General features: G+C 44.9%; 1 protein-coding gene across 10 annotated transcripts in view; it reads left to right on the forward strand.

Annotated features, from left to right (window-relative positions):
• TRPM3 (transient receptor potential cation channel subfamily M member 3) overlaps nt 1–13,322 on the forward strand; it is a 529,331-nt gene that overhangs the window by 498,889 nt on the left and 17,120 nt on the right. For all 10 annotated transcript variants that reach the window (XM_020289309.2, XM_076008638.1, XM_020289312.2 and 7 more), the window contains 3 exons: nt 4,833–4,983; nt 5,116–5,315; nt 8,642–8,774. In XM_020289309.2, coding sequence (XP_020144898.2) covers nt 4,833–4,983; nt 5,116–5,315; nt 8,642–8,774 — 484 coding nt within the window. The remainder of the gene's footprint in view (nt 1–4,832; nt 4,984–5,115; nt 5,316–8,641; nt 8,775–13,322) is intronic.

Below are 13,322 nucleotides of genomic sequence, written 5' to 3' on the forward strand. Positions count from 1 at the left end.
CAGAAACACAACTCAAATTAACTTAAGGTAAAAAGGAGTTTTATGGTTTGTATACTATAACTGAAGAGGACTGGTTTTAGGCATGGCTGGTTCAGGAAGCAAATTTCTCTTCTCTTCTCTGTGATCGAGTCAGTCTTGGGTCGGCCCTCTCCACTTGGCAACCTTACATTGCATTGTAAAAATAGAGTTTCTCTCTCTCTCTCTCTCTTCTTTTTTTTTTTTTTTTTTTTTTTTTTTTTTTTTTTTTGAGGCAGGGTCTTGGTCTGTTGCCCAGGCCATAGTGCAGTGGCATCATCATAGCTCACTGCAACCTCAAACTCCTGGGCTCAAGTGATCCTCATGCCTCAGCCTGTCAAGTAGCTGGGATTACAGGCACATACCACTAATTTGAGAGCTTCTCTTCTATACCGGTATTAGTTCCAGCAAACATCCCAAGACTGGTGCTCAATGACCCCGATTGGTCAGGCTTAGCTCACGCATCTATCCCTAAGCCAATCACTGCGGTTGGGATAAAACACACTGATCAATCTTCTCTTAGATATGGAATTGGAGTTCATTTGACCCAACCTTCGTGGACTAAGAATGGAAGAGGGGTGGTTTCACAAAGGAAAACCAGGATGGGGAAATAAATACGAGGCAGGTGGAACCAGCCAATATCCACTAGAGGGACTCTGCACTGACTGTCACTGGTAAAGAGAAAGATGACAACATACCACTTGGTATGAGGTGGTAGTGACTATGCATTTATGAGGTCTGTCCAGAAAGTATCCAGCCATTGTTGACATGATGAGAATGGTTGCATGGCTGGATACTTTCCGGACAGACCTCACACCTCTTGCAAGAAGGCTGGGAGAAAAACCACCCAAATGTCCGGTCCCAAAGGCAGGGAAGGAGAAGGCATAGTACAAACCACCAGCCCACATGCCTCTAAACATCCATCCATGTGCCATCTTGGGTGCCTGTCCCTGGGGCATTTCCGTGGGAACATGAGCCCCCAGATACTGGTGTCATATGGTAATCCAGATAAGTCTGTCCCCATCCTCAAATCTGCTGCTTGTCAGGGCTTTAAGGCACCAGGTCATCTTCATCAAAGGTAGACATCTGTAAGTTTGAGTCATAGCACTTTCTAGTGCAAATAACTACCCAGAACAAGGATGCCATTAACAGCCACTATAGAGCAATGTTTTGCACTAGCTGCTGCATATAATGTTCACTGCTTCTTTGCTGATACTACCAAATGAAGGCTGTTTCTTAAGGATTCACTTTTATTGCCGTTATCTCTGTCTCAGGGATTATCTAATTTATTCATACTGTACTTGTTGCTCTAGAACCTGGATGATGTTCCTCAGGCTAGTCCTGACCACTCGGCTGTTGTGTGGCCAGGCTGGAGAGACTGCAGCAGTTCAAACAGCAGTGCTTCCTCAGAACCCCTTCCCAACTCACGTCACACAACAATGCAATGTTCTGTTCCCTTTCTGTCCCCACTCCTGAATTGTGAGTTCCTTAACAAAAGGACACGTCTCGGATTCCCAATATGCCCTGTACTCAACATATTGTAACCACTCAATAAATGTTTGTAGAATAAGTGCTATGCTTAGTGACTCCAAAACAAAGGGGAATAAGACATAGTCCCTAACCCTGAGAAGCTTCAAGTCTATTAATTATGAAAATAACAATACTAACAATGACATCAGCTAATGCTAATTGAGTGCTGGGTGCTAGATACTGAACTATATGCTCTACCTGCATTCGCTCATGTAATGAACTTGACAGGCCCATGGTATATAGGATCACTAACCCCATTTTACAGATGAGGAAGCTGAAGTTCACAAACAAAGCTGAAGTCAGATCATTTGAAAATGGTAGGGTCAGGGTTTGAATCCAGGTCTGCCTGATTATAAAGCATGTTCCTAACCACTGAATTAATACTACCTTTATAAAGGCAGGATGACTAAAAGGTGGAGAAAGCTGGAATAAATTAATATCCCCAAAATTGGCAGGTGGTTCCCAGCGGCAATTCTGCCAACATCAAATCAAATCTTCAATAAAGGTATTAAGCTGGTCCAACTCTTCAGCTAGTGGGGGCCTTGGAGGAACTGAGCAGAGACCCAGCGATATGGTGACAGCACACTGTGAAAGTCCATGCACGTGGGCATGGACCACTTGAAACCAGCAAGCACCTACTATTCTTCCTGGTTTCCTCTCTCTGCTGGGAATAGGGGCCAAAATGGAGGAAGTGTCTGCATGGCCCTCACTCAATATGGGATCAGAAAGGGCAAGATGGATGAGTTCTGCCTCTCACAAGTTTATTTTACATTTTCTCAGAAGGGAGTCGAGAAATGCAGATCAGGGACCACATTTGTAGAAATTGTATAAGCTTTGTAATTTACCCCGAGCAGTTATGTCTGCTGCTTCTGTTGGCTTCCCCATAGAGATCTGAGCAGAAGCCAGAGGAAAGGGCAGACCAGAGGAGTGACCAGCCCCCCAGATAGTCAGGCCAGAAAGAAAGGGGTGGAGTAGGTGGGGAAGCTTCGCAGACGAGAGGAAAGCACAGCAATGCTTCCAGGAGGACTGCAGCCAAGCGGGTAGCACAGACCCTGAGGTCTGGTTGAGCCAAGGGCAGAATTTCTGGAAAGGACCTAAGGAAGGAGATGACGACCCCTCTGAGCTAGGGCTATCATGCCTGTGCAGATGTGGGAAATGTCTGTTAGGGTTCAACAGCAAGACTGTGTCCCCATAACCTCCTGTATCTATTCAACATTAGCCATGTATGGGTGCACGGGGAGGCGCAATGTGTGCGTACTGAGCCAGGTTATGGCAAATCCTGAAGAGCAATTTCCCCACTGAGGAATCTTGTATGGGATGCAGATGAGTAGATCAGCAATGGCAATATAGTGCGAGAGACCCCCAAAGGGGCAAGCAGAGGTGCTCTGGGATTGTAAGGAAGATATCTACCACAGTCTTGGCTGGAAGGGGTTAGAAATCACAAAGCCAGGATTCACCTACTCAGGCAACACATGCAGGGGGGAGCAAGGTATCAGAGGGATCTTTTGGAAGCAAAAGAAGAATGGTTCAAAATCAGGAAGTAAGAGAGAACATGGCATTTCTAGGAACTGCAAGGAACTCAGTCCGGTTTGTGCTCAGAAAGAGATGGGAAGTGGCAAGACATGGCACTGGGTCAGCCACCCTCAGAGTCAGGGGCCTCCATCACTGGGTGTTCCTTCCAAGGAAGGAAATGACCAGGACCTCTTAAAGTGCTACCTTGGGTTTTAGTGCCACAACTACCAATAATAAAAAAGATCCCTGCTCCTCAAAGACACCTGATTCCCACATCAGGTCATCTTGCAGTCAGAACCAAAGGAAGCGCTTTGGCCATCTTTTCCTAGCCATAAAAACAGGGGCTTGGTGTCCCGATATTATTAAAACCCTCATAGACTGCAGATGCATGTCAAAAATTACATAATTTTTCCAGCCTAACTCTAGCTCAGTGGGCTCCACCTTCATGGCAACTGAGGATTACCTGAGAAGTTTTAAAAGAAATGCCAGTGCCTGGGGCACCCTCAGAGACTCTGATTCATTTGTCTGGAGCCGAGCTGGGCATTGGGATTTTTTTAAAGCTCCCCAGGTGATCCTCCTGGGCAGCCGGGGCTGAGAACCGCTGTGGAGCGTGCAGCCTAGCAACGGAAACCCAGCTCGTGGGCAGGGAATGGACTCCCCTTGCCAGGTACTCCAGCTGAGTAGATTCTGGGTCAACTTTTCAAACCTTCCTGGCAGATCATCAAAAGCAGCCTGCGACAACTGCTGACACCTCTTGGCGCTCCTCGCCACTCCCCACCACCTCCTGTGACAGGTAGACACAAAGGACCCTGTTCTAAAGCCAACATGGGGGACTGGAGAAGGGTGGCTCCCCCACCTCCGCTTGGCACCTCAGGGCACACCTGGCTGCTGGGGCCACACTGTCTGCGCAGTGCTGAGAAGCTTTGGCAAGGGTTTTTCCCCCTGCATTTACCCGGAAACTCCAAGCAGCCCTCATTAGCACATTACTCACGCTCCCCGAGTCCCACACATCGCCCTGCTCCTCACCCCCACCTCCAGACTTCTTTCCCCCGTTTGCCCATTTTATCCACTGCAGTTGGATTTTGCACATTTCTGGAATGGAAATGCTGCTGGCGGGAAGCGGGTGGCTGCAGGCTCCGTGGTCCCGCTCCATCACCCCCCATTGCCCTCCTGGTGAAATCCCATCCATCAGGCCCACGGAGCGACAAGCCCTCTAAATGCTTCCCGAGGCGCTGCCCCGTGTTGTTCCTTCTGCACTGAGACAGCAAATCGTTAGCTCGGAGCTCCCAGGTTGTTTCTTGCAGCAATTAACAGCTGCCCTGGTGTTAATTCCCAATCAATAGCCCTGCCATGCGCTGCTCTTACAGCTGTCGGCCTCCACAGCACATTTTGAAAGTAACTTGTGGGGTGGTGAGCCTCTCTGCCACTTGGGCGCTGCCAGGAAAGCCCTCACCAGGCTTCCGAAGGACACCGAGCGCCCCTCACCCAGTGTAGGGGCCAGGGGACAGGGCGGGTGAGCAGGCAGCCCCACCACCTCTTCCAGTCGGGTGACACCATGGAGAGACAGGCAGAACCCAGGCCCCTCTGGCCCCTTGAGGTATATTCATGAAGCTTTCATTTTTCAATCTTGGCTTCTTTAGAACTTTTTTTCTGTTTGTTTGGAGATGGCTGTATTTTTCTTCCATCTAAAACCCTCATTCAAATCGGTCTTTTCTTTTTTTCCCCAAAGCGACTAGCCACGGTTTCTCATTGCGTGCCTGTGTTGCTTCCTGCAGCCCCCTGTGGACAGAATGAGACCCGGGAGGATGGCAAGATCATCCAGCTGCCCCCCTGCAAGACAGGAGCGTGGATCGTGCCCGCCATCATGGCCTGCTACCTCTTGGTGGCTAACATCCTGCTCGTCAACCTCCTCATCGCCGTCTTCAAGTGAGTGGACCCTTCTTCGGAGCGAGTGGGTTGGACGGATGGAGAGGCTGGGGGTAAAGGGAGGGGTGGGCGTTGATGCTTCAGGAAACAGTGGGTGTCCTCACTTGATGCTCTCCCTGGTCTCTACTTCAGCAACACGTTCTTCGAGGTGAAATCGATATCCAACCAAGTGTGGAAGTTCCAGAGGTATCAGCTCATCATGACCTTCCATGAAAGGCCGGTCCTGCCCCCGCCGCTCATCATCTTCAGCCACATGACCATGATCTTCCAGCACCTGTGCTGCCGGTGGAGGAAACACGAGAGCGACCCCGACGAAAGGGACTACGGCCTGAGTAAGCTTCGGGCGACAGCCCGGCCCCTGCAAATCGGAAAGCCCTACCCCTTCCTCTAGGCAGTCACGCAGGAGAGGATGACATGCCCACCGAGTCCCTCCTGCCTCCTGCAGAGTGCACGTGGCTCTGAAGATGTAGGGTTGGGAGGTGGCAGGGTCTGCCTGCGTGAGAAACAGTGTTGGGGAAAAGACAACAGAGCCTGAAACCGAGCATTCCTAGCCTCATCTCTCTTAGGAAGATAAAGCCAGTCTCTAGCGGGGCTGTTTTAGCACCTTCATAGGTTCTAAGTGTCTTACTTTTCAGAGGCCCCCAAAATATATCAACCATATTAATGTGTACCCAATGCTGTGCCATACAGGGTGTCCCAAAAGTTGCCATACATAGGGAAAATGGGAAATTGTAGCTAAATGTACCTTTATTTACAAAATATTCATTACAAAGTTTTACAAACTTTTTCCTTTTGGGATACCCGATGCATAACTCAAACATTGTTGCATGCGTTGAGTTGTAGGTGACTAAGTTGATTTTCCATTATCATTTCTGGATCTATCATTTTTTCAGGTCTTTTAAACATTTTCCCATGCCTTAGGAGTTGTGCCTGTGTGGCCTCATGGGGAAACCAGCCCTGCTTTCCATTATTCAAAGGACAAAACAGAAGACCCTCCACCATCCACCTTCTAGCCCAGGGTTTCCAAAATGAGGTTCTGCTGGCATTGGGGTAGAACAGTTCCTCGCTGTGTAGGGTTGTCTCACACATGGCAGGAGATTTAACAAATCCAACTTCCACACATTAAATACCAATAGCTCCTGCAGATTCCTAAATGCCCCTAGGGAACCAGCAATGGAAACCAATGGGAACCCAGCCCCACACCAGCAAGCTACTGTAGTTTCTCAAAACATGTCAAATAAACCACCTACATTAAATTCACCAAGCCTCTGAAATGGTGGCCCAGGAATCTACCTCCCTCCATGTGATCACTAGTACACCTAACGTTTGAAACCAAACCCATTTAGTCAACTGTTTCTTGAAGTTTGCAGCTCTTAACCCCCCCCCCCCACCGTAGCAATGCCCAGCTTGTTTTTAGACATTAAAATTGGAGAGTTGGAGACAGCTGGAAGTTCCAAAATTCACTGTTTCCATATGAAACACAAATTTAGGCAAATAGAAAGCTTGGGGTGGGGGGCAGGATGAGCTTTGAGATAAACCCTGAGCTTCTCAACTTGGAAGGTTGGCCCATGTGGAGGAGCATGGGCTGCCTAGTCGGGGCAGGGGGACACTACACTGAGTGATGCCCTGCAGGGGATACAGTGCTGAGGGTTAACTCCAGACCCCAAAGGAATTTACAATAAAGCATGACTCGTTTAGCTCACTTATCCAGAGAGCTTAGGACGGGAGTATCTGGAAATACATCGCAGAGAGTGGGGTGGTCCAGAGATCCACGTCTGCACCGGTGCCCACGCCCTCGCAGAAGGCACGAGAACCCGAGCAAACCAGACACCAGGCCAGCGGGGAGCCCACTCTGTAGAGTTCTAGTTCGTGGTTTTCTTGTTGTTATCACCAGCAGTAACAACAAAAGCATTGCCAGATCTCTGGCCCTGTGGAAGGCAGGAACAAAGTGTCAGCTTTCTCAGGAAAATATTGCAGAGCTGGAGCTGGGTCAGAAAGAGTGAAAGGCAGAGACAAGGGCCCTGCGCTGTATTAATTAATCGGGGAAAGTGAACTTTTCACTATCTATCTGTAGCCTTAATTGGAAGAAGAGCCAGGGCACTGCCAAGTTCTGGCAGAACCTCAGATAAAAGCACTTTGAAATGCAAAATTTAATTTTTATTGCGAAATTTGACATGTTGATGGAGTTATTTAAAATAGTATATTATTTAAAAAAAAAAAAAAGCATTACATATAGCCAAAGAAGTTAAATGAGGCACTAATTAAGGTGCCAGCAGAGTAAGTATCAAATATACTCCTTTTGGTCTCAAATATAGCAGTAGCAGGAAGGATTCTGTGCTTCGGGGGCCTCTATAAACTGCCTTTCTTCACTCTCTTCCCTCCAAGTTAATGCTCTGTGTAATTTCATGACTGAATCTCAAGAGTCCCCAGTGGTAATGCTGTTCCCCACCTCAGGAAGCCTGCCACATTGGAGAAGAGTGGTCTGACTTCTATAATTTTCTTTTCTCTCACCTGATTTTACATTCCTGTCTTCCATGCCCCAGGCAAACTCAGACCAAAGTCTCAAAACAAGCAAGAGCAGTCTCAGGAAACTAAATCCCTGAGGGTCTAAAATCCACAGCTCCAAACATTTGGGACAATCCCTATGGCATCTCAAGGGTATAGAATTAAAAGAGGGACCTGTCCCATTTATGATTTCGTGAAGCAGCTCTCTCACCCTAACCCTGATTTATAAACCATTTAAAGATCCAACTTTCAACTGGGCTCTTTCTACTGCTGTATCAGTTATGAATTAGTTTACCATCTATTAACAGAAAACCAGGCTAATAATAACACAAATAAATAAGGTTTTATTTTTCTCATATAACAAAAGTGAAGAAATGATAGCCCAGAGCTCAGCAATGCCTCACTGAAGTCAAAGACCTAGAGTCCTTCTATTTTAAAGCTTAGCTATTCCTTATTGTACAGTCTTGTTTCATGGTCACAAAATAACTGCTGCACCTCCAGTCATCACATTTATGTTCAAAGCAAGAAAAAGAGGGGAAGGTGAAAAAATGTAAAGGTAAAAAGAAGCAACCACATCTCTGTATTTTATCAGAAAGGCAAAAACTCTTCCTAACACACCACCCCTCCCTGCAGCAGACTTTTCTTGTTTCTTAACCCAGACTGTGTCCCATGGTTGCTGCTAGCTCCAAGGGAGACTGGAAATGTGTGTTTGGCTTTTCAGGGCTCAGTAGTAGGAAGGGGGAAAAGGAGAAGGGGGTTGCAAAAGGGTTTTTAGTAAGGCCAATCAACAATGTCTGCCACACTCCAGCCCAGACATTTTTGAGCTTTTAAGAAAATTCCACACTCTGAGTAGCTTCCCTTCCCTTGATTTAGCTATGTTCTTGGTCTTACAACTTGCCTAATTCGAACCAGCCCTTGCAGTAAACCAAGTATATACTCCAGTGAACTTCAGAAACCCATGCTGAATCTAGCGTTCAGAAAGAAGACAGTAATACAAGTTGCCTGATCAGATTTGGATCTCGTTTGAAACTTAGTAAGGAATCCAGGCCACTTTTCCCAACCTTGATTTGTGTTAGGTGTGGTGCAGCCCACAAATCAGATGCCATAGCCTTTACTTCTCTCCCTCATGGCTCTTCTTTTTTTTTTTCTGCAGAACTCTTCATCACCGATGATGAGCTTAAGAAAGTACATGATTTCGAAGAGCAGTGCATAGAAGAATATTTTAGAGAAAAAGATGATCGATTCAACTCCTCCAATGACGAGAGGATACGGGTGACCTCAGAAAGGTGTGTGACCTTTTCATGCCCCTCCAGATGTTTTATGCCAAGGCATGCTTCACCAACTGAATTTGTTCACAGTTACAGAACAGAGATCTTTTGTGTTTGTTTTTATCACCCAAGAGATTATGGAGCTTAGGAGAGAACAGGACATTGCCAAAAGTGTCTACAGACCAAATTCCAAACTTGCATGTCCTAGATGTTTCTAGCCGGCAGTTGCCATCTCGGACCGTAAAGACTGCTGAGTCCAGGACAGGACTGGGGTTGCAGACTCAGACCAGAAATTGTAAAGTTCTGACCCAGACACAAAGAGAGACTCAGCCCAACTCTAGCAACAGGTTTATATTTTGTGTAGATCTTTGAGTGTCCCCTGCAGAGGAACAGAACAGTCGTACTGCCTGGCTTACACAGGTGTTCAACACCTTCCCAACAAAGGATGGATAGAAACTTTTGAATTAGTTAGAATAATGATTGGAGCTTCCCCATCCCCAAGAATTGTTTTGGTTTTTTTTCTTTTTATAGAACAGATGAAAGCAAAGAAATAAAAGTGGATTTTCCTACCCAGTGGTTATATAATTTTAGATCTTACTGACCATGGTAGTTTAGCCAGTAGGGCTATAAAAAAAAAATCTCCAAATAAAGAGAAAAGAATTATTTAAATTTAATAACTCTAGCTTTATGCAAATGTACTTACATTTTCTTATTTCTTATTCAATACCTTGACTAAGAAACACTTCATCCCAGGCTATTATATTCGAAACTAGGCATTTGGAAACCACTGTTCTGAAGGACACCCAGAATATTACAAAAACATTGGTGTACCTTTAAATTTTAAGCATTTGCAATATACAGATGGCAGCAGCAAATAATAAATAGTGTAGAAAGGTATAGCATACTGATAGCTTTAGTCGATATGACTCAGACTTCTAAGATTCAAGTCAGTCACCTCTAGTTTTTGTGGAATGATGTTTTGTCTGCTTATCCACTGCAGACATTCTCTAGTAACTGTGTAGAAATTACATAAATGACACTTTTTTTGGTCCCTGGCCCTTTATTTCTTGAAAGAATGCAGTGTAGATAAATAGGCATATACATAGGCCATTGAGTGATTGTATCCATAGGTATCCAGCCAATATTAATAAAGTTTAAAGCCATGCCCAGATTTTATACACATCTGTCACTGCAGAATAGGGCATTTTATGATGATATAATGTAAAGCAATTTTCCGGCAAACAGAGGAAGGAACTGGAAATCCAAAGATTTCTCTCATTCTGAGGCCTTGAAAAAGCTATTTATCAATGGACATTTCGCCATGTGGTTCCCAGAAAATTATGCCATGTGGACACATTACCCATTGCTCAGACATATTTCTAGAGCATATGTCTACAGGCCTTTGAAACTCTTTTTAAATTCAGAAAAGCCATAGTCCTGGGAAGAAAGAAAGGTAAGGAGGAAGGAGTGTTATTATGTAAGGAAGGTTTTGCCCCCCTGGGGAACTAGAATGAGGAGGTGCAGACACTGGCACATGGGAACATTCTGTGACCATTTCACCAGTGCCTTCTGGAGAGAAATAAAGGAACTATCTAGCACCTCCACCTGAGCCCCTGACCCCATGCCTGCAAACCCTTCAAGACCCCTCCTTCCTCAAGGCCCTGTTCTTCTCTGGGTGGTTACAGACTCTCACCCTCAGAGAGGGTGACCCAGGTAAGCCATTCCCAGAAATCCAGAACACAGTGTAGAGCCACCCTCCCTGTGTCCTGGGCATTAGACTGACCTTCTCAACTAACGGGGGCCTGGAGGACCAAGTTGACCCAATGACCAAGTGCAGGTGCCAGGGAAGTAAACCTAAGCCCAGGCCTCCTCCTGCTTATGTTGCTTCGGTCTGTGTTTGTTCTGAGGTGTTGTTGTTGTTGGGTTTTTTTGGGGGGGATGGGGATTGCACTTGTAAGTATAGCAAAAAGTAACATCCCCCAACACTGGAATTGTACGCATCACAACAGACACGCCATGGGGTGCATCAAAGAACAGAGATCAACCAAGGGAAGAGTGGACCCATCTACCCATCTCACACATCTGCTAGGACATGCCCTTTCTGAGTAGCAGATGAAAGCACCCATTTATATTCAATCGAGATAGATAAATCGATAGCTATAGAGAGATAGGGTTAGAGATACATACTCATGTGCATGTATATATATACACACATTTGGATAGGGACGTATTTTTGAATATACCTAAGTTAACCATGAATATTCCATATAGTACACAAAATATTATATAATTGTACCCTCATTTTAAACAACCATAATACAGGCTGGGTGCAGTGGCTCATGCCTGTAATCCTAGCACTCTGGGAGGCCGAGGTGGGCGGATTGCTCAAGGTCAGAAGTTCGAAACCAGCCTGAGCAAGAGCAAGACCCCGTCTCTACTATAAATAGAAAGAAATTAATTGGCCAACTAATATATATATAGAAAAAATTAGCCAGGCATGGTGGCGCATGCCTGTAGTTCCAGCTACTCGGGAGGCTGAGGCAAGAGAACTGCTTGAGCCCAGGAGTTTGAGGTTGCTGTGAGCTAGGCTGACGCCACAGCACTCACTCTAGCCTGAGCAACTCTAGCCTGAGCAACAAAGTGAGACTCTGTCTCAAAAAAATAAATAAATAAATAAAAATAAACAACCACAATACAAAGATTTGAAACCAGCAACATTAAGAGCTGGCTCTTTGATCTGCTAAAAGACTTGGGAAAGGGGTAGCTTTACAGGGTGAGCTCCATACTCGTCCTGCCACTGCCTTTAAAATTCAGGTTATTTATACAAATTATATCTGCATGAATCTTCTCAGAAGTACAAAGACACTTCCATAATCTATCAATTGAAACAGATTATTATTATTATTATTATTATTATTATTATTATTATTTTGAGTCTCACTCTGTTGCCCGGCCTGGAGTGACGTGGCATCAGCCTAGCTCACAGCAACTTCAAACTCCTGGGTTCAAGCAATCATCCTGCCTCAGCCTCCCAAGTAGCTGGGACTACAGGCATGTACCACCATGTCCAGCTAATTTTTTCTATATATTTTTAGTTAGCCAGTTAATTTCTTTCTATTTTTAGAGACAGGGTCTCGCTCTTGCTCAGGCTGATTTCGAACTCCTAACCTTGAGCAATCCTCCAGCCTTGGCCTTCCAGAGTGCTAGGATTACAGACGTGAGCCACCACACCCAGCCTAGATCATTATTAAATCACACTTTTGCACTGAAATGGTATGTAAAGAGCTAAATACAATATTCAGGGGACCATTAACACCTCATAAGAAGTTGATTCTGAAAAATCCCTGTCTTAGCAATTTTTCATAGAGCAATGACCTTGATTCATCTAAAGCAATACAATTCCAGAATATAATAAGCAGGGAGAGTAACCAATGCCCTCCAGTTTATTTGGGCCAATATCTAACTAATGATTAGAATACTAAAATAACCAAACTTCTCATCTATTAAGAAAATGGATGAAAATTTATGGTATTTTTTTAAAGATGCTGATAAAACACTATTTAATTTTGAAACTGGGGGGATGGACAACCAAAAATAATCCCCAGAACAAAATGTGAAATGACTGATGACTTTCTTACTATACACTGTAAGCAAATTATCACGTATTTTGTGTTCATGTACTCATTCTTTCTTTCTTTCTGAGATGTTTCTAAAATCAAGAATGACTACATGAATTTTTTTTCATTTCAAGGTATGTAAAAAAATAGGAGGTTAACAAAAGCTAGTAGGAGTTAAAAAATTTGCTAAGTACATCTTGTTTACAAAATTCTACAGCATGTTGCTGCCTATTATACAAATTGTCACTGCCCTTTTAATCCCCAATTTTTGTGAGTAATACTCTCTTTCTAAGTGATTTAGATAGAAATAAATGGATTTTTAATATAGTTGCACATACACTATGTTGATTATGCATATACACATGTATGTCTCATCACATCATATGAAGACATTGGCAACTAGATTTTTTTTCCTGAGGATATTTGGACTCTTGGCTGAAGATAACTAATTCTTGAGTCTGTTCCATCAAATTCTGTTCATATTGTCCTTTTATAAGTTCGGTTCTGTTTCAATATCTGAATGCCTAACTTTCACCGTGTGCAGGTGATACGCCACACGCCAAGGACCCACAAGGCAAGGCTCAGTCCTCAGGGAACATGCAGGGGGATTGAGTTCCCATATACATCCCAGGCAGCTGAGCAGAAATATCTAATCCAGTGGTTCTCAAACTTTAGCAGGTCTCAAAATCATCTGGAGGCCTTGCTACAACACAGGTTGCCGGGCACCGCCCTTCTTATCCCCAGAGTTTCTGATTCACTTGGTCCTGGTTGGGGCCTGAAAAGTTTGCATTTCTAACACAATTTCAGGTGACGCTGATACAGATGCTGCCCCTGCTGGTCCAGGGACCATACTTTGAAAACCGCTGATGGAAGCCATGGGACAAGCTTAAAATCTAAAGCTGGGAGAGGATGGTGCAGAATTATTCACTGTGGAGCCTATAAAATCTTG

This window comes from Microcebus murinus, chromosome 12 (genome assembly GCF_040939455.1).
Source record: "Microcebus murinus isolate Inina chromosome 12, M.murinus_Inina_mat1.0, whole genome shotgun sequence".
In the NCBI taxonomy this organism is placed as follows: Eukaryota; Metazoa; Chordata; class Mammalia; order Primates; family Cheirogaleidae; genus Microcebus; species Microcebus murinus.